Consider the following 21,524-nt stretch of genomic DNA (forward strand, 5'->3'; position numbering starts at 1 on the left):
CTCAAGCTAGTCACTACACAAGAACTTTTAGCATGACTGTCTACTTTATAATAATACTGGTTTCAGACAGACCTTCAAGGCACTATACGTAATATCTAGAGCAAATGCAGCTGAGCTTGATTTGAGTTGAGTGATTTGGTGCCACCCAAATTGCAAGGATTTTGGTAGGCTGTGATTAAAGGTTGAAAAATATACAAATAAAATTCAAGACCACAGATATGCATAAAGCCTACGTATCTATGTTAGAGGCAACTACTGAATTTTAATCACAAGCCAAACAAAAATTCATGAGCAGTTATAATATTTTAATAGAAATTTGATTGTGAAATTTCAACATTTAAAGCAAACAGAATGGTCTTTAGCTTTGAGAAAGTAAAAAAAATATTGTACTTATGGAAAAGCAGTGATATAGCATTTACCTGTTGTAAACAAAGCTAATTGTTTACCATTGTTAACAAAGCAGTGCTGTGCTTGTGAACACTACAATAATGTGCATCATATGGATGTAAGATGAGAAGAAAATGCAATCAAAGCCTTTCTGAAGAAGGTCAGTTCTTCTCAAAGATACATTCAATTCACCCCCAATTTGATATTTAGGATTTTCTTTGCAAAAAATTTTTTTCAGACAGTGATCTCCCTGTGCTTGTCCAGTGTTTTCTCTGCTAGCATATCTCTGGCCTCTGTTAAGGCCCTGTTTATAAACTTTCATATTTCCACACATTTCCAGGTTTAAAGCCTATTTACAAAATAAATAAATAAAATAATTCAATTTCCATAATATTATGGGTCTCATTTTCCAGTATAGCAAATCAAATTGTACACTATACTGTAAAACTGATACATTTCTGTAAAATTCCTCCAGCACATCTTCGCCAAAACTGAAATTATGAATGACAAAATATCCATTTGACAATTTAAAATGGCTTGCCTTTAACAGCAACACTGGTCATCTCAGCAATGTTTAGACTATGTTTTGACATTCAACTTTTGTTTAGAAAAAAGCCAAATTTGTGGATTGTGGCACAGTGATTTTTGAAATCCTGCAGGTTTGAATGATCCAACAGCCATCATCAACACAGACTCAATACAGTATTGTCCAGAAATATTATAATAGTAGTTTCTTTGTTTGCATTTAAGTTTTTACATTATTATTATAATCATTTATCTTTGTGCTTCTAGCTTTGATATTAAAAATACATAACATTTACTATATGAATATTAAACAGAATTTTTTCCCCTTTATGACCTGAGTGTGGCACACATTTCTTGGGTGTTTCTTGATTCCAAAGATATTGATTTTTGGGTGTGTAGTATTATTCATTAATTAGACTAATTTGTCAGACTCAAAGGATAAAATGTCAATTTTTTTTCAATTCCTTAACAGTCATGTTCAGTTGTGTACGTGGCCCATTTGTTTAAGCGGCTGAAGATGGGAGTGTCATCGATCTCTCTGTACATGTAAACCCCAGTGATGCGGTTCCACTGCAGTCTGGTAATGATTCTCTTGATTCCCTTGCAGTCTGCTAGAAGCTGCTTCTCATGATTTTCTAAGGCAACAAAGCCAAAGAAACTCTTGACATTTCCCGCCGCATGGTATTTAGCATGTACCTCAGCTGTACGCTGGAAAAGAGCTTGTTCGCTGGAGCAGTACTGGGTCCAGTACGCCTCCTGCTGATAGCCAAGCGGAGAGCAGCAGTTTTTCAGACAGAGGAGCAGAAAGACAAAGACGGAGATGATTCCCACCAGCAACCAGCCCAAAAGCTAGATGAAGAACAGAAAAAATTAAGTTTGTACAAGTGTTGATACAATTAGGGACTGTAACAACACTATGAAAAATGACAAGTACCTGGGATTCATACTGTAACTTGCGTTCAAGCACTCCTGAGTAGTTCACAAATAGAGCGGGTACATCTTTACATGGAAACTGGGCCATGATCTCTGGACCAGGTGTAGTTAAAAAGAAGTCGCCCAGAGATGAGGGGTTCATGAACTCACTGAAAGCACAGACATACGCCTCTCCTCTCAGGAGGGAAATTACAGTCCAGGTGACAGGAGCAACAACTGCTCTACCGATAATGGAGCCCAACAGAACAAAAGCAGCAGTCACTGATTAATTTCCTGCATCTTCTGGTCCGACACTCTGACACAACGTCCCAGGTATTTTGATTCAGCATCACCCCAATGACAAAGAAAGCCAGAGCTGGTACACCAATGGCAGCCAGGCCGTACAGGTAATTCTTCTTTAGTGAACATGGACAGTTAAAAGCTAAGATGTTGTATGCTGTCTGACCAACCACTGTTCCTAAACCAATGAGGCCATTGAAGACTATGACATTCTTACTCTTGAAGTAAAGTGCTATAAATTTGATGTATTCTGAGAGGAAAGCAGACATCTTATTTTAATAAGTATTTGTCTTTCTCCGTTACTTTTCGCTGATGATGATTATTGTCTCTGTAAATTAACCTTCAAACCTGACTAAGACAGATATGCAAGTAAGTCCTTTATGGCCGACACAGTTATACATAAAAAGAGGGGCAAGACAAAAATAGCTTCATTATACAATTTCTAAATTACATTCAGTTCATATAAAAACAGTTAATTGGGGAGTTTCCTCAAGCCTCTATGTGCCACTTAAATTAATTACCAAAAACCAAATATCAATTAAAAAATTGAAATATTTCTGTAATGAAGACTTACATTTCATCGCCAGGGAGTACAAAATGGTCTTTGCTGAACATCCACAAAGTTTGAAAAATATGTACAAGCTGAAGCAGATCGAAAAAACAGAACAAAAACCTGTCTGTATGTAGCTGTATTTGTTGTGGTCAAGAAGTGAGATCATACCCTTGCTCTGTCTGTACATATAGCAGTGAATCACCAACGGCACTTACAATCTGGTTTCAGCCCCAGTTCAACTAACAAACATTTATCTAAAACAGGTCGGGCTAAAGTAAAATACAAAAATCAGACACAGGCAAAAAAAAAAAAAAAAAAAAAAAAAAACACCTTTCTCTCAGAATTTTACAGAATTTGGGATAGTGTCCATATATAAAATAAGTTACTAGGCTTAGTTACAAATTTGAATAATTACATTTAGAATTTCCCAAATTTAGGGGTGAAATAAAAAACAAATGTATTGATTTTTGTTTCTTTTACCTTATTAACATTCTTTTTGTTTTATTTTAAATATTTTATTTCATCTTGAGGCCCTCTTGTAAGTTTGCTGAAGCTTCCTGTAGGGCCCTGGAACCTGAAGTCCACTGCTTTAAGATAGCCGAAAATCATAGACATGATCAATTATGAGTTAGTAATAAATACTGCTGCTTTAAACTGAAGAGTATAAGACCGCCAGGTGGACACAAAAGTCTGGCCTACTAAGCAAGCTATACAGTTGCAAACAGCTGCAGCAGCTTCTGTTGGACAATAACATTGTCTGTGACTGTGGGAAACATAATTTATGATATGGTGAACTACTTTGATCACTTTAGCAGCCATAGCAACTAGCTATTAGTAGCCAAGGCTAAATACTGTAAAAATAACCTCCGGAGCGACATTAGCAGCTGATATGTCTTTGATATCCTATGACCAATTACATTAACAAACTCCTCCTCAAAAAGAGTGACATTACTTATTAACATCATCATCATCATCATTATATTATTACTGTCATATAGGTCATGCCTGCGTGTTGCTTTGTGTTATCACAGAAAAGCCCATTTTATCCTATTATTTATGTTCTCATTTATTTATAGTAACAAACAACAAACAACAGTGACTCGACTGAATGACTACTGAGTCTCTGGAGGATATCAAATAAGAAATGGCATGCAATGAATAGAAATTAGATCTTGACAGCTGCTATACCAGAGATTAAGATTAAACCATGAAGTCAGACTTTGGAGTAGTATGCTACAGCTGTGTTTTTCACAGGTGTGTGAGTGTAGCGCTCATCTGAGAAGCTGAGTGTATCCAAGTGTGCATGTCCATTCATATTCATATCTTCAGCGTGTTTGTTCAGAAATAGTGCGGGTTTACATGTATGCCAGTTCCATAGGACTTTATTCATGTCTTCTTCTTTACGGACCCCAAGAAGCTTCTCCTCGTCACTCTTCTCTTTTTCCCTGTCATCATCTTTGCCGCCTTTCTTTTTCTTTGTAGGTAGCTGGAACTGTGGAACAATTTCACCGCTGATACTCTCGAAGTATTGCTGTATGCAGACCTTAGCAAAGCTCTTAGCGTGCTCTTTGCATGTTTCGTCGAACAGTTTGCGCTCTGTATCAATGTAGTGCGACCAATATTTGGTTTTAAGAAATGCGGCTTGTGTAAAACAAGGTCTTATCGCCCTTATCAAGAAGGCTGCTATAGTTATTACCATTAAAAAGGTCCATCCACAGGCCTAAAAGAAACATTGCAACAGATTAATTTAAAAATAAAACAATACATTGTTTTAGATGTATATACCCTAGCCTAGTTTTATATAGACAATATAGGCCTATAGTTTACATATTATCAAACTGAATGTCATAGCCATCATATCTCATCTATATAGGCCTAACAATTTAAAATCCATGGTCTATAGTTTACCTGGGTTCATAATTAATTTAATTCATAATTAATTAATTAATTTAGTATAGTTAACCTTGTAGGGTATCTGTGAAAATTCGTTTCTAAATCTTATGAAACGCACAAACACAAAAATAAATTCTTATTTCTTCTCAAATGTTTGTCTCTCCACGCGTTTGACGTTTTGATTTTCTCTCAGCGCGTCGAAGTTCCCATAACTGTATGAATATTTAATGAGGTAAACACTAAAGCATTTTATGGTTGTTTGTTTGTTGATAAAAACTTTAGCACCGCTTCTCTTCACACTTGACACTATAATTAACAATTCAGGTGCGTGCTAAAAAAATTTTTAATTACTTTTGCCAAATTTTACAAAACGACAACTATTGCTTTATCCAGCCTTAATAGTAGGCAGATAGGCCTAGGTAAGATAATTTAGAACCCCCCATTTCATCACTGAATTGTGAAATAATGTCATTACCTGTGATAAACAGCGAATGTACCTAGTTGATGCTTCCATGGAAATAACCTCATGCCCATCAAATACGTCTTGGCATGGAATCCTTGCTTGTAATTTCAGAAGCTCCTTTTTGGATAAGCTTTGATAGGTCTCGTTGATGAACTGAGATAAATCCGTAGTGGCGCTGAAAGCACACAAAAAGCTCTTGCCATCCATTAAAGTCACGGCTACCCATACAGCCGGAGCGATGAGAGCGCGCTGCGTCATGGAGCTGAACATGTAGCGTAAAACCGCCGGATCCTTCCTGCGCTTTCCAACCGGTCTCTTCCATTCCTCGGTTAACACTGATATGTTGTTGTTAAGTACATATCCAAGTAAAAAGAACCATATTGGCGGAACGATTAGAATGCCGATCCCATATGCATAATTGTAGTCTGGAAGACAAGGACAAGTGAACTCAAAGGAGGAATACATCTGAGCACTTGCCAGAGCCATGATCCCACAGATGCCATTCATGAACGACTCTTGGTTGGCTTGCAAAAACTGGACCATAATTCGAAACTTATCCATTTTTAAAAAGTTAGTTCAACCTTTAGAGCAAAATAGTAGATAGATTTCGTGCAGTTGAGTAATAAATAATAAATGATAAATCTTATTTTGGCAGAGGAGAATAGAGAGCAAGACTGCTGGAGCAGAGTTGAGTCCAAAGTGAACAGATGTTCACCAGGTCGCCTTAATGCATGGATGCACATGAGTGACAGGCCCCTCCTTCAGAGGCTCTAACACATCCTCAACTAAATAGTTGGGTGTGATTTTTGTCCTTGCATTGTCCAATGCTTAAACTGTTTCCTGTCTAGCATATTACATAACTCACAAGCCAAAATATTCCTTACTCAAAAGGTGAAGGCAAAAGTGCATTTAAAAACATGGACTACCAACACAGAACACACTGATCTATGTATTTTTATTAGTCAATATTATTAATAAATATACATACACAATATATAGAGACAAATACATATACAACATATTTTTTCAGGTGGTGCCAGGGTTCTGTAGTAATTTGCATCCAAACCATATACATGAGGTTGTTGTGTAATGTCTGTGGAGAGAGAAATGCAAAAATACACAAACTAAATCCCAGCATATTCAAATTCGCCAGCATGCAAGCCTTGAGGAAGGTTAAAACAAGGCTTTCTGAATTGACAATATTCTGATAGTTACATTGCAATTCAAAAATGTTTGGGTTCTACATTCTATGCAAATTAAAAATCCTCCATCCAGGCATCATTGCAGAATCCTTTGGGGTCTGGACGGCTCATTGCAAAATTGATGAAGAAAGAAATTTTACATTATTATATATCCATTGCTCCGGCATGCAAGCATTTTAAGATTTGCTTTTGATTCAACTTATATTAGTCAATTAGTAGTCAAACTATTACATTTCTAGGACCAGTATTTTTAATTATCTTTATAAATATTTAATGAACATGTCACTTATTTACATTAATTCTAGTTTAAGAGGTAAGATCTTTTTTCCCCCAAGTTTTACACTTCAGAGAACATTGCCTTTCCATTGATATCTTCCCAAGTGATACAAACTTTGGGTTTATAGGCCATCCTGGTCACGTCCAGCTCTGGTTTACACTCGTACCAGGTTTGCAGCAAGTGATCCACCTGATCTTGTCTGGTTATACCATGCAGATGCTCCTCTTCTTCCTCTTCATATTCATTATGGATTGTGCTGAGTCTGAGTGCACTTGAGAGGGGCATTCTCACAGTCACGTCTTCTCGCATATTCTCAAAAAACTGCACTACACATTTTCTGGCAAAATCTCTGGCATGAAGGACACAGGTCTCATCGAAGAGCTTCTGCTCAATGTCCAGGTAATTGCTCCAGTAGCGTGTCTGCAGAAAAGTGGCGTGATTGAAGCAAGGCTTTAGGACACGTCCCACAGCACCCAAAAAAATGAAGAAGAGGAGGATCGACCAGCCTATTGCCTTTGAGAAGAAGATAAATTGTACAAGAAGAATAGATGAATCGTCTGGTTATGCAAAGTATGAAAGGATTTTAACCACCTACAGATTTGTTAAAGGTCTGCTCCTGTCAACTTTGGACAGCTCAATCTTACTTAGCAGCTATCAAGTCAAAAATGGCATTGACATCACGGTTCTTTGACTAAAGACAATGTAAGCATTGAAAAAATGCACCAAAAAATGTGAGAAAACCCATTCACCTGAGAGTAACAACGCACATAGCGTGAGACAGCTTTCCGAAAACTGCTGTTTTTGAAGATGACATCCTCTTTACAAGGCACCTTAGCCATAATCTTGATCAATTCTAGGCCAGTGCTGTTTGGTATTCCTGTAAAATATTTCGGGTCTACATTCATACTAAATGCGCAGATGAAACATTTTCCATCCAAGAGTGTCATCAGAATCCAAACCATGGGGGCCAGAAGTGACCGTTGAAACACTGATGATAGCAAAAATCTGGAAGGATAACATAAGTGTTTTTGTAGTCCTGTTCCTCGTGTACATACTGTACTCATTAATTTAATTGCAATAACTAGGTAATAACTCTACTAACCCTGAACCTACCCCTTAACCTAACCCCAACCCATTTAGTTACCTTATTACAAGTACTTATCACAGGTAAGTACATTGTACATGAAAGTACTAATTAATATTAATAGTAAAATGAGTAGCCTATGAATATTATTTGGCTTCTAACTTACTTTACCACTGCTGGATTTTTTGTCCTCTTGCCCAGGGGTCTGACCCACTCTTCCATCAACACCCCAGTATGACGATTAACTAACACTCCCAACAGGAACAATATAATTGGAGGGACGAACATGACCCCTAGTGCGTACATCTTATTGTATTGCGGTAAACAGGGGCAGTTGAAATCAAAACTTGTATATAACTTGACGCTTATAAGTGACAATATTATACAGATACCATTGGAGATGGACTCAGAATTTGACTGGAAATATTGCAGAACCAACTTTAAACGATCCATTTATTAGTTCAGGGTTATCGCTATAAGAGGCTGCAGATTAGAGGCTACTTATCTGATATTCGACCGCCAAGTACGCTGTTCAAATCTGCGCTGTTCAAGTCTGCGAAAAGGACAAACGAGAAAAAAAACTAACTTGAGTAATTGTTAATTTAATTAAGTTATTGTAAGGCTCGCTTGTAAAAGAATCTTTCACAGGTATTAAAGCGTCTCGCGAGTTCTGCGTGCTGAAGTGTGATGGGTTCACCTGTAGGGCACGCGCACCTGCTTCTTTGGCCACACCCAAATGTGCGCACGAATACCTGACTTTAAAACTAGGTAAAACTCGCATAGCAGATTCTTGGTGTGTTTGCTTTCTTTCCTTTGAGTAGACGGATGTTTTTCATATTTTTCACAAAGCGGTCTTCCCGTAACCCTAAAGAATAGGCTTTGGAGAAAGGATGTATGTTTTTTCGCAATAATTACCGCGTAGCGTGACCCCCAGGAAAATAACGTTAAAAAATAATGTTCAAAATGATAATATAAACGGATGATTGATTTGGGGTTACTTGATAAACTCTCATATCAAAATAGTATTGTAGGTGTATTGTGTACAATAAGTTATTAAACTTTGGTGAGGTAGCGACCTCGTGTGGGTATTTGTCGTCCGCCTAGGAGTCACTCCGCAGCTGCACATTCTTCAAAATAGCTGATAGAAGAAGAATAGTAAACACAGTAAATGCCTGGTGGAAAACCTTAATTTGATTACCGCCGTTTGTAGATATTACTCTAGATCATAACATGCTTTTGATGCTTCAACAGGGCTATGCACATTTATTTTTGTAATTGCATCCACAGTATATGCACATCATAATTTTCAATGTACGGATAACTTGTGCGCAAAAAAATAAAAATAAATAATAAATAATGTTTTCACCACCCCCATATGACGTTGTCTCAAGAGCGCGGCTGACCCACGTGCTTTATATAAAGGAGCGATTAACGGCCCCATTGGTCACTTCCTGGATGTGAGAGCAGACGAGGAAACAGACGGTAGCCTACTGCAGCGTTTTCTCTTGTGTCGGTTCCGTATCGGTCTGAAACAATGAACAACGCTGGACTTTAACTCGTGGATTACAGTGTAAGTTGCTGTTCTGTTCTTGGTCTACAACAAAGACTCAGCGCGAGTATTGGCCATCTGTTTTTTCATAGATTATTCGAGACACCGTCACAGCTGTGATTAAAATGTAAAAAAATATACAAAAGTTTTGTAAACCACAAGAGTTAAACGCATCCGAAGACGTTGTTAAGAAAATGCGCAATTGTGTCGATTAAAAAAAGTAGAAGTTGTTAGATGCTCTGCCTTTGGTTTATTACGTCACCGCCCTCTCTCTCTCTCGCGCTGCTGCTGCTGCTGATAAACTTACTATTTTCTTACAGACACGCGTGAACAAATGTTTCCTCTGTAATATTGTCTAACTATTTGTAGGATATATTTCTCTCTGTTTAATGACTAAATTGTTGTAGCTGTGTATAGCCTACTCCGCCCTTGTATTTGTAGACTGTGGGAATATTTGCAGCGCCACACAAATTTCTCAATTATCGTCTTTACTGGAGCTCAACCATTATTAGTCAACTACCCGTCATCATGCACTCTATTTAAAACCTTTTTTTTTTTTTTAACTTGGCATATGATGCAGTTCCATATAAATAATTTAAACGCCCCCCCCCCCCCCTCAAAAAAAAAAAACTTTCAAACTTATTAAATATTAATTTTTGTTTTGAAATGTTTTTCTTATAATAACCTAGTATAGTTAAGCTTGACGAAGTATGTAAACAGAAAATAAGACTGAATGAGAATATTTGCTTGCCTTCTCATCATGGTGCATGAAGAGTTAAAATAAGTCACACGACTTGTACTATGAATGGCATATCTTACTACTATATATATATATATATATATATATATATATATATATATTATTTTCTACTATAAAGTGCATATCACTTCAAAGATTGAAAAAAGTTGTGCCTCTAATACTTAAAAAAATATCACAGGACACCAAAGTGTACCCGTATCATGGAATGTGCAAGTAGCTTGTAGATTGTATAAATAAGGAATTTTATCTGCCTCATTCCAAGAATCACTCGGACTCCAAGTGCCACACTATAAATAAACCTGTTACGTCACGTCCTCTTCAATGTATATGAGGTTCCTTCCAAAGCTTCAGTCAAGGCAAAATTACAAAATACTTAAAAAAGAGAAGAGGTGAAACCCCAGTTTTTTTTATTTATTATCCAAACCTCAAATTAACAGATTAACAGATATTTTCCCCCGATATAATTTTTTTAATTCTTGTTTTCAGTAGATATTTAACAGAGGTTATCTGACTTCCTTCCCCAGTGCAGCAGAGTCCTTTGTATTGCAGTTCAAAAATAACCACCCTGAAGAATGACATGTTTTCACGAAAGTTAGAAGATGCATTTCCTTTTTAAGAAGCTCACATTAATCGAGAAATTTGTGTTTTCTTAGACGCACAGTGAAGGATGCAAGGTGCTATTGCACGGGTTTGCATGGTGGTAGTAGCCGCTATCCTCAACCACCCACTGCTCTTCCCTAATGAAAACACCACCCTCCCTGAGCAAGATGACGAGCTCCTGTCCCGGATGAAGGAGCACCAGGAGAAGCTGGAGGCCGAACATCAGCGCCTGGAACAGGAGATCTCGCAAACAGAAACTGCTCTGGTTGATGATCAGGAAGGTTACAGCTGGTACTTTTGGAGCACTCTCTGCCTAGTCATTTTCTTCACAATTGAGGTCTGCAGGCAGGATATAATCCCTACCGAAATCCCAGACTCTACAGAAGATGAAGATGGAGATTCCAGTGCTGAATATCTCAGTGCCAAGAATGTAGTCCTAGATAAAGGTGTCCTAAGTAACTTCTGCAAGACCCGCTTCCATCCTTTCATCCACGAGAGCGGGAGAGTGCGAGAGTTCATCGAGGGCTTTGCGGATGATCTGCTCGAGGCTTTAAGAAGTGTTTGCGATCGAGAGTCTGACCTGGAAGTCGAGGACTTCGTTGGCATAGGCAGCATGTTTGAGTCCTGGAGGGTGTCTAAACCTCCTACATGTGACCTCATTGTGCCTTTTGCTCCTCCACGGTCATTCAGGTTTGAGTTTCAGCTCTGGTGCGACCCCTCCGCTGAAATCCCCCTGGACTTGCAAGGATGTGGAAGGATTAAACTACTAAAACCAGGTGAAAATGGCACAGGCTGTCTTTGTGGCTCAACCAATCTCGGTGATGATATGCTGTGTCTGCTTCACAGTAGAAATGAGGGTGAAAAGCTTGAGGATCACACACTGGTGGACCGCCACTGTGAGAAGAACACCTCGTATTTGTCAAAAGATCAGATCATGAGATGGTTCCAGATCTCAGTGAGCAAAGCATGGGGCCTGATCTCTCATAAGTACGATTTTGAGCTAGCATTTCAAAACCTAGACTTCCCCGGAGCTCTGAAAATCAGATTTAGGTCTGGAAAGACTGTCATTCTTAACATTACCCCTGCCGTTCAGTTTGAGGACACGGATGCTTACCTCATCTCTCATTTCCCATCTGACACTAGTAACTCCTCAGACATTCACTGGCAACTCTCACTAACTGTTTATGAAAAGAACCTGCTTAAACATCTGGTGAAACGACTTCCTACAAATTCGTGTCATGTTCACTGTCTTCAGATAGTTTCTTTCTTGCACAAAAAGCAGACAGCTTTGACTGGGAAAAGCGCCTTTTCTAATTATCATATAAAGACGGCGCTTTTGCATCTGCTGCTGAGTAAACGTCCTGCGATGTGGCAGCCGCAGAATCTCAATGACAGGTTAAGAGATCTGCTCAGCTTCCTGCAGCAAAGCCTGGAGGAAAAGAGACTCTATCATGTTGTTGTCGGGAACCCTCGCATCCCAGTCGAACTTCTGGTTCCCAAAATAATCCGTACGGCAGAACCGATAAACCTGTTTAGGCCTCTTGTATTACAGAGGCACGTATATGCCAAAATGGAGGAGCATTTTCAAGAGATGGTTATAAATACCTCTGTTCTTGTTCAAGAATATAGCCCTCACGTTTCTAATGGTTGCGTGAGGCATGAATTTAGCTCAACAGACCAGACATAGACTTTGGCTTTGAGTGCAGGGGATTTTTACAGCCTAATTACATAATGACGTTATGCAGCTCAAATGTAAACAACATATTAAGCACTGACTGTTTCTGACGCTGTGATGATATTTGGGTGTTTCTTTAACTATAACCATTTTTTTTATAATTTTTTTTGTCCCGGGGCAATATTTTACCTTTTACATTTTGTTATACTGTATGAAAGTGAAAGTGACAAAAAAAGTGAAAGTGACGTGACATACAGCCAAGTATGGTGACCCATACTCAGAATTCGTGCTCTGCTTTTAACCCATCCAAAGTGCACACACACAGCAGTGAACACACACACACACCATGAACACACACCCGTAGCAGTGGGCAGCCATTTATGCTGTGGCACCCGGGGAACATTTGGGGGTTTAATGCCTTGCTCAAGGGCACCTAAGTCGTGGTATGAAGGTCATGTTAAAGCAATCTTGTAAACTTTTGTCTGTTTTAGCATTTATTTTTGTTGCTTTCCAAATGCCATTTATATATATATTTTTTTGTTTTACTCTTGTCCCAGACTGAGACCATCATAAAAATATGATCATTACATTTTTTTAATTATCATAACGAAGAGTGAATTAATTTAATAATTTACTATTAATAACTTCTCCTTAGTTTTAGTGTTATTTTCACAACAATAAACAAGCTTTGCATCTAATAATAATAATATACCAGAATCAAGTTTATTGTTAAAGTTACCGTTTTTTTGCTGGAGTTGAAATATGTAATGTGTGAAGAAAATCAAGATAAATATTTTTTATCATGCATAATTTCTAGCTGTAATGTTGTTTAATTATGAAAAAAAATTGAAATCAAGTATTTATTTAAATTATCTTAAATGCTTGCTTTTAAATTGTGCTTAGCAAGACAAAGCAAAAAATAAATAAAAGTTTAAAATGAAATTTCAACCACAGAATGTTACTAAGCACAATACATAATTTGAGATGTGACTGAAATGACATTGCTGCTATAAAATAATAGGATTTTAAGAAAGTTTATTTTCCTAAAGTCCACAGGGCCGAAAGTGCACATGGTTGAAGAAACATCCACTTGCTATTCATCATCATTCTGGCAGCTGATTCAGTGATCTTTGGACCATTTGAGTTATTGCAAATGATGTAATATCAGGTTAAGAGTTTAAATTATGTAACATTATCTGAATATTTAGGAGTGTTATCAGTTTTGATCTTGTCTGCCAACATAAGGGGATTGTTGAAATGCCTAAACAAAGTGTGAGCAGCAAGCACATCTAAAGAAATGCTGCACAGTGTCATGTACAGGCCCAAGCAGAAGCTGTTTCACAGGGTTGAAAAAGGCTTTTTTGTCTATTCTCTATAATGCACTTGTTTGAATCTTTGTAGTCTTTATATTGGATTTTATTTTTTTGATGCAATAAACAAACTTTTATGCAGTATGCAGTTCTCTCAGTAAGCAATGTTGTTTTGCAGCTCCACGACATGTTGTGCGTGGCTCAGTAGCATTTCACTTGTGACCAAAGAGGAAACTGGTTAAATATAGAGAGATTCATAATTACATTTATGCTTTTGACAAAAGCTTTAATCTGAAGCAAGTTACACTGCATTCAAGGTACACATTTATGTTTTATCAGTTCTTGATTTGCCTGGAAATCAAACCAATGACCTACCGGAAAGATACGTGATTAAAGGAATAAACACAAGGAAATAAGATTTGCAAAAAAATATAATGTTTATACTTTGTACGTTTGGTTTATTTATATTCTTGTATGAATGACAGACATGGTAATATACCCAAAGTAGCCATTTTTACATGGCCTTCTGGGATCTAATCTGAGGCTTAAAAGCACAATTGGCTATAATTGTAGTATAAAAATACAGAGTAAGAAAAGTTATGTTAAAAAAAAATTCCACACAGATGAACAGATATCCTGTTTTACTCTATAAACCATGATCATAATTAGGCTTTCCGTCCATGTAGGTGTTGAAGAACACTTTGTGATCCTCTGTTTTAAACATGGTGGCTTTGACCACTGGATCCTCGAACATGCATTCAATCCACTTCCTTAACTCAGGAGTGTTGGCCAAACAACTGAAACACAAATAGAGACACAGAACTATTAAGTTTACAAGCAAGTTACACACTGGAGAAATACTTACAAAAGATGAATTCACAAGAAGTTTACTTGTTTTGTGCATAAAGTTCACTGAACTAAAGTGCTTTTCATTTCAACTTTCATTCAAGTTTTCATATCAGATTAACTTCACCTCTATGACTCAGCACACTATTCCTCTTGCTGTTGGGTAAAATATGTGTTTTTATCATACATTCGTTATATATTGCATAATGTAATATGCATGTTTCTAATAAAAATAAAATAAAAACGTACTGCTTTACACCCATCATCTCTGCCCTCTCAAACCATGGCCAGATCAAGTAGTCTATCATTGTGATTGAAGCGCCACCAAAGTATTTGGTCTTCTTTTTCGCCAGATACTGAAAAAAGGTATATAAAAATAATTTATTAACAGAAATTGTAGAATTTTTCAGAATTCGTAGGAATTTTAGCCCACCTCGTTTAGTTGGGAGACTTTATCTGTAAATTCTACTTCAGCCACTGAGACGTCCTCTCCTCTCTTCTTGCCCATAGAGATCTTGTAGAAGTATGGAATCACCTAAAATGAAGACGAATTTCCAAAAATCAGTGCATAAATTCACTTCAATCAAAAAACAATGAAGATACATAATGTACATGTTCCAAATTGACAAACTGCCTACCTTTGAATAAATCTCCAGCAGCATTCTCTGTTGGGCCCGCTCAAACGGGTCAGATGGGAGCAGTTTCTTCTCAGGGTAGGCCTCATCCAGGTACTCGCAGGTGATTGGTGACTCGTAGATCACCTGACCACTTGAGGTTTCCAATACTGGCACCGTCCCTGAAGGATTCTTCTCAAGAAACCAATCAGGCTTATCCTTCAAATTGATGTTGATAATTTCATGTCTATTTAAAAGGAATATAAAATCAATAGGCCTGCTAGGTAGTTTATAGATATTGAAGAGAGAGATTTTCCTCGCAACCACAACAAAAAATGTTAATTAAGAAACTCAAATCTAATTGACGATCTAAATATCAGATGTACACATTAGGCACACCTCAAACCTCCATGTAACCCAATATTGCACGGTAGGGCAACATTAGTACTCACTTAACTCCCTTGGCAGTGAGCACCAGTCTTGTTCTCTGAGCAAATGGACAAAATCTCATGCTGTAGAGGCGAATAAGACCATCCGGCACTGGTCCAGGAGCAGGACATGCTGTTACACCAATGAAACACATGGAGCACAATAATGTCAATATTTACAAGAATATGGAAAAGTTAGTTACATAATATGGATGGAATTTCATCAGTAAAATAAGGTTCTTAACTGTTTATTAATCAGATTTTAAGAATTTATAATATGTTTTAAATAAAACATATTATAAATAAATATATATATATATATATATATATATATATATATATATATATATATATATATATATATATATATATATATATATATATATATATTTAACAAGGATTACGCAACATGGGCTGATAACATCTGGGAGATTTTTCTGCAACCGGGTAGGTAATGAAACTTGTGGATAGTGAAACTAGCTGAATCTATGTAGACGAACGTGAATTCATATCTGCTTGTTTGGTTGTTTTTACGAACGCCTTTCCATTTTCAAGTAATAGATCAAACAATGAAACTGTGAGCGAGTCTAATTTCCTTGTTTTACCTTTTCCTTGGCATTTTGGAGATGGAGCCATTATCAGAGGGTTCACTTAAAGAAGATGAATCAATCGATGGTGAGCCTACAAACAATAAAAATAAAATAAAAAAACATTCGCGTAAGCGTTTTATGCATAAGTTTCAAAAACTGTAGCTATGTGTTACATAACGGAAGGAAGAAAAAAAGGGGAAATACTTTTGCGTAGATTATCATAGATGCTTAACATATTTTACTAAAAGCAAACAAAAATACATTGAACGTTTGCTTACCTGTATAACCGGCTGAACTGACTGAAGTAAACGTTAACTTGAAAATTGAGTTTTTATGGAAGAATAGGTGTGGCTGAAGATAATGACTCCTCCTCTTACAGTCTACTTAATATTAACTTACACCAATGTTACTTTCAAAATAAAGCTCTTCTACCAAGCTACTTAAATACAAAATATTCTTAAAGATAACGTTACTTCTCATCGATGTAAGAGTAGATATACCATATTATTTTTTACAACTAACGACTATAAATGATAAACTGCTAACAAGTCTGCTATTATATCCGAATGTGTTGATTTACTGTTCATTTCTCTGATTATGCCGCGTTCTGTTTCCTGTACAATCAACTATGAACATACCAGACAGCTATATGCGGAACACATATTAATGATGTGTTCTTACAACTGATCGGTTTTTCTGCCAGGGATTGTATCTTCGAGCGGAAGGATACAACTGAAGAATCGGTTTAATAAAATAATTTTAGAATATCATGTTTTCTTAATACTTTTAATATTTATTTCACAGTTATACAACATAGCCTCCAAAAGCACAAACATAAAATATTATTTGAAAAGTGAATGAAAGTTTTTACTGTTTGTGAAATGAAAACATTAAATACATTTAGAATATAAATGTCATTAAATCATTTTGTATTTGAATAGTATGATACGTGATAAACTGCAACAAAATCAGTTGGGAACAGTTTACCTGCAAACGTCATAATAATTCATTATAATAATTCCTTAGTGTAGTGGAGCCTACAACAAATAAACACACACACACATATATATTTCGCATTTTTTAGTTAATAGATAAAATTTCAATATAGGCAACTGAACTAGGAAAATTTCCCCAGTTTCCATTTCACTTCATTTTATTAAAAATGTATTAATCCTTGTCTAAAAACAGACAAGGCTATATTCACAATATAGCTTCTTGCAGACGTAAGAGTTGAGATGACAATGATTTCTGGATTGTTGAATGACTATTTATCTTCTATTTGTATCACAAGTACAACATCTTATTTTATAAAAAGATAATCATCTAATCTTTGCTTCCACATTATGTTCACTGTTTATGTGTCTGTTGTTAGTGTGGGTGTCTTGCAAAGTCATGCGGAGGTTTCTTTTGCAGTTCGCGGTGAATGAGTCAGCTTGTCAGTATAGAATTTTTTTTTTATTATTTACCCTAACACAAGGGTCACTTGGACATAGGCTATGACACAGACATCTCAAAGCTTCTGCAAAGTCATGCTTAGCAATGCAATTAATATTTAAGAGGCAACTGATAGATCCATTGTTAGTTTTTAGCTTTATTGTTCTGGACAGGGTGGAGCACTTCAGCAAACAAGGGAAGAATTGAGAGATCACCTAACCCGTTTACTGCATGTTATAATCAACAATGACAACTGCAGAACAAAAAAAAAAAAAGAAAAGAAAAAAACTCAGAAGTTTAGTTTCTTTCTTCTGAACACAGAAAAAAATATTTTAATGAATTTTAGTAACCAAACAGTTGATGGAAGCCACTGACTGACAAGTTTTTTTGGGGGGGGGTGGGGGGGGGGTTCACACTATGGAAGTCAGAGGCTACCTGTAAAACCTCAGTGGCACCTGCTTCTGGTGAGATAATGGATCACATATAATCCTGAGAAATTAGTGTATGATGGTAACTCACTAGAAAAGTGGTGAACACCTAATAAGGAATATTAGGGCCATTTATGCAAACACTGAAAGTTAAACTCTAGAGAGGTGTGACCGCCGAAATGAGAGAATGAAAACCGTTAAACCTTGAGCAGGGGCACAGTGCCTGAAGTTGGCATACTATATGTATATTCCAGTATAACAATGACAGCATTTATACTGGAAAATCTCCTTACAGACAATCAAAGAATGAAGCTGGTCTAAAAATGGATTAGTCAAAATTAAAACAATGTTTATGATGTACAGAATATTTAATCTATTGACTGAACACCAGAAAGTTTTGTTTCCTTTTTTAATTTTAATTGTACCGACAATTGCATATAATGCATATAATTCACTCTGAAAAAAAAGAAGAAAAAAAAAGTCTCTTAACCTAAGATTTTTAGATTTATAAATTTTGATATCGACAAAGAGACAAAAAGATTGATATACCAGGCATGCAATTCTCTTTTCATATTAATCAGGATCACAGTATAAAGGATGGACTGATATTAACATACCTTCTGAAACAATATATGTTAAAGCAGACAGGTGTGTTTTACCAGAGAACAAAGATTTTATTCTATAAACCATAATCATAATTGGGATTTCCTTCCATGTAGGACTTGTAGAACACCTTGTAGGTGTCTGTGCTGAACATTGTGGCTTTTACAGTGGGATCCTCCAACATGTGTTCAGTCCACTTCTTCAGCCGAGGAGTGTCATCCAAGCAGCTGGAAATGATAGTTAATTCCAAAAAATAATATCAAAAAGACTTTACTAATAAATATTAAAAAAAAAAAAAAAAAAAAAAAAAAAAAAAAAAAAAATCACAAGTCTAACTGAATTAAATATTTGTAATCCACTAACGAATTTTGAGTTTCTTACCGCTTTGGTTAAAATTTTATATATTATTTATTTTTTTTATCAAGTAAAATGTCTGCATTTGTTCAACTCGGTCATAATCTACAATCTCTCTTTCTCTATTGCTAGTGCACATAAATGGGATAGATAAAATGTGAAGAAAAAAAAAATAAACATACTGCTTCAGATCTATCATCTCCATCCTCTCAAACCACGGCCACATCATGTAGTCGATCATTGTTATTGAATCTCCTCCAAAAAACTTGGTCTTCTTGTTGACAAGAGTCTGAAAAAAAAATCCATTAAAGCACAATTTAAGCATGATGTGATTCTGATATCTGAACTCAGCTGAAAAGGATCTTCAGACATATGTTTAACATCAGAAATACAATATTGGATCTTTATTCCACTCAATTATGATATTATCAGTATTTCAACAGACCTCATTAAACTGGGCGAATTTCTCTTTAAGTTCTGCTTCAAGTGAAGACACATCTTCTCCTTTAGACTGGCCAACAGGGATCTTATAGAAGTAGGGAGTTACCTAAAAAGAGCATCCATTCAGATTGATGAAACGGATAAATTAATTTAACATATACATATATATATATATATATATATATATCCTATGGAATGAGTTAGGAAATACCTTTGAGAATAGCTCCAGCAGCATTTTCTGTTGGGCCCTCTCAAACGGGTCAGACGGGAGCAGTTTCTTCTCAGGATAGACCTCATCCAGGTACTCGCAGGTGATTGGTGACTCGTAGATCACCTGACCACTCGGGGTCTCCAGCGTTGGCACTAAACCAAGAGGATTCTTCTCCAGAAACCAATCAGGCTTATTCTTCAAATTGATGTTGACGATGTCATGTCTAGGGCAAAATACAATTATTCATAGGGGCCTTTCCTTTTCACTCAAAGCATACACTGTTGTTCCCCAAACCAATTTGAAATCATTTTATTAATGCAATGTCATGCACACCCTCTGCACAACAAAAATACCTCATACTAACTAAATAACTCACTAATGCCCACTGATGTTTGTACTCACTTGATTCCCTTGGCATTGAGCACCAGTCTTGTCCGCTGGGCAAAAGGGCAGAATCTCATGCTGTAGAGCCGTATATGGTCCTTTGGCACAGGACCAGGAGCAGGGCTTCCTGTGGCACAATTTAAACAAAAATCACGTTAACCATCTCTGCGATGACATTGGTATATAGTAATGTGAGTTTATAATGACCCAAAATGCATTTTCAAGTAGGAGCTGGTTTTTAGTATCGACAAAAGCATTTCACATGATGTTGCCATTATGTATTAAATTTTCATTATAAAAAAATAATAATAGTATACTTACTAAAATGTATGGTCTCTTTTGTGGATGTAATTTTAAGATATGAGACATATATTAATTTAAAGTTAACGATCTCTTGTAAACTAACTCTTAAGATTGACTGCCAAATCCTTTAATAGAAACTTATTCAATAAAAACAGGCGTATTTTGATACTTCAAGCAATGCAATCTGTGACAGTGCGGATTCCACCAGCGCATGACGCAGCATTTGTATGGAATACGCATAGTCATAAATAACAGTAAGGTTATAGTGATTTGATCGAAGTGCAGTGTCATACTGCCGTCAGCACTAAACACACCCCAGGTCAAGCTTTCGTGTACACATTGAAATAACAATGAAACTCCCCGTTTACTAACACAACAAAGACACATCTGGACATGTTTATCAAAGTCATTTGCTCAGTCACTGAATCTACAACACAATACTTCATAATGATTTCTTACCTTTTCCAAGACATTTCTGAGATGCTGCCATTGTTTTTATTAGCAGTGGAGGAGCGCTGGTGGAAGAATAGACCTGGAAAGGTTAAAGTACATTTAGGAGCAAAGTCTATTTCCATTAAAATACTACGGTTGTATTTGATTAACTGAGACGACAGAAAGTAACTTAAGTTACTTAAGTAGGAAGCTAAGGTAACCATTGTTTCCATAAATTCAATCATTTACTGTTTCACCGCATCGAACTTAAATACATAAACTATCGATAGGATAAAGAAAAGATATAAGGCGCACTTAATATGACACTTACCTGTCTAATTGTATGACTTGCCACACAATTTCGGTGGTTAATGTGAAGTTGGTCTATTTATTGGAAGGCGGCATGTCTACAGATTTAATGATTAAACTGCAAACACGTCTTTATTTCAAAATAAAAGTCCTCAGTAAACATTCAACCACTACTCAGTGAAATGTAATTCAAAGCTCAGCGATCACTGTAATGAAAGACCTCATACTTCGTATTATCTCTTCTTCTCGACTAAATGTAAACTTTATGGCGATCATTTAAGTATGCAAAGCATTTTAGGTAAAATTTTGTAATTACAAATGTATGTAATATTTACATTTTTAAATGTGATCATTCCCTTCTACCAATGTATAGTGACTTAGCATTCTTCTTGGCTTTAGCACCTATTTGCATGATGAATGGCTTTCCCCCCTGTATTTCCATACTGATTTGTGGTTGGTTTAATCATAACACTGCAGGCAATATTTTCACACTTGTCTTGCACTGTCTGCCATTTGCTTCCGGACATGAAAATGATGTCCCCATTCTTTGCTGTGTGAGATCTTTAGAGGAGAATTGTTGTATCTTAATAGTTGTGAATTAATTATCAGTAATATGCAACATTTGATTACTGCAGTTAGAAAAATGTATTTTACAAA

General features: G+C 36.4%; 6 protein-coding genes across 6 annotated transcripts; 1 reads left to right on the top strand and 5 right to left on the bottom strand.

The window, feature by feature from the left end:
* Positions 1-465: 465 nt before the first annotated feature.
* LOC127970671 (calcium homeostasis modulator protein 2) lies at positions 466-2,393 on the bottom strand. Its single transcript, XM_052573341.1, is given in 3 exon segments — positions 466-1,761; positions 1,847-2,116; positions 2,118-2,393. Coding segments are annotated over 3 exon segments (930 nt in total). The 3' UTR covers positions 466-1,377.
* A 613-nt stretch (positions 2,394-3,006) lies between these two features.
* On the bottom strand, positions 3,007-5,631 carry calhm1a (calcium homeostasis modulator 1a). The gene is made up of 2 exons (XM_052573409.1): positions 5,046-5,631; positions 3,007-4,397 (listed from the first exon to the last, which is right to left on the bottom strand). The coding sequence occupies exons 1-2, from the start codon at positions 5,592-5,594 to the stop codon at positions 3,891-3,893; spliced, it is 1,056 nt and encodes a 351-aa protein (XP_052429369.1). The 5' UTR covers positions 5,595-5,631; the 3' UTR covers positions 3,007-3,890.
* A 421-nt stretch (positions 5,632-6,052) lies between these two features.
* Positions 6,053-8,240, bottom strand: calhm3 (calcium homeostasis modulator 3). The gene is made up of 3 exons (XM_052573422.1): positions 7,763-8,240; positions 7,262-7,517; positions 6,053-7,025 (listed from the first exon to the last, which is right to left on the bottom strand). The coding sequence occupies exons 1-3, from the start codon at positions 8,047-8,049 to the stop codon at positions 6,573-6,575; spliced, it is 996 nt and encodes a 331-aa protein (XP_052429382.1). The 5' UTR covers positions 8,050-8,240; the 3' UTR covers positions 6,053-6,572.
* Positions 8,241-9,028: 788 nt separating this feature from the next.
* On the top strand, positions 9,029-13,634 carry itprip (inositol 1,4,5-trisphosphate receptor interacting protein). The gene is made up of 2 exons (XM_052573156.1): positions 9,029-9,166; positions 10,559-13,634. The coding sequence occupies exon 2, from the start codon at positions 10,573-10,575 to the stop codon at positions 12,190-12,192; it is 1,620 nt and encodes a 539-aa protein (XP_052429116.1). The 5' UTR covers positions 9,029-9,166; positions 10,559-10,572; the 3' UTR covers positions 12,193-13,634.
* Positions 13,635-13,922: 288 nt separating this feature from the next.
* On the bottom strand, positions 13,923-16,571 carry LOC127970546 (glutathione S-transferase omega-1). The gene is made up of 7 exons (XM_052573157.1): positions 16,247-16,571; positions 15,984-16,059; positions 15,403-15,511; positions 14,975-15,197; positions 14,770-14,871; positions 14,586-14,692; positions 13,923-14,287 (listed from the first exon to the last, which is right to left on the bottom strand). The coding sequence occupies exons 2-7, from the start codon at positions 16,012-16,014 to the stop codon at positions 14,137-14,139; spliced, it is 723 nt and encodes a 240-aa protein (XP_052429117.1). The 5' UTR covers positions 16,015-16,059; positions 16,247-16,571; the 3' UTR covers positions 13,923-14,136.
* Positions 16,572-17,535: 964 nt separating this feature from the next.
* Positions 17,536-21,022, bottom strand: LOC127970790 (glutathione S-transferase omega-1). Its single transcript, XM_052573524.1, has 7 exons — positions 20,890-21,022; positions 20,586-20,658; positions 19,842-19,950; positions 19,440-19,662; positions 19,233-19,334; positions 18,970-19,076; positions 17,536-18,660 (listed from the first exon to the last, which is right to left on the bottom strand). Exons 2-7 carry the CDS (start codon positions 20,614-20,616, stop codon positions 18,510-18,512), a joined length of 723 nt encoding a protein of 240 aa, XP_052429484.1. The 5' UTR covers positions 20,617-20,658; positions 20,890-21,022; the 3' UTR covers positions 17,536-18,509.
* Positions 21,023-21,524: the final 502 nt, after the last annotated feature.

Source organism: Carassius gibelio, chromosome B13 (assembly GCF_023724105.1).
Source record: "Carassius gibelio isolate Cgi1373 ecotype wild population from Czech Republic chromosome B13, carGib1.2-hapl.c, whole genome shotgun sequence".
NCBI lineage: Eukaryota > Metazoa > Chordata > Actinopteri > Cypriniformes > Cyprinidae > Carassius > Carassius gibelio.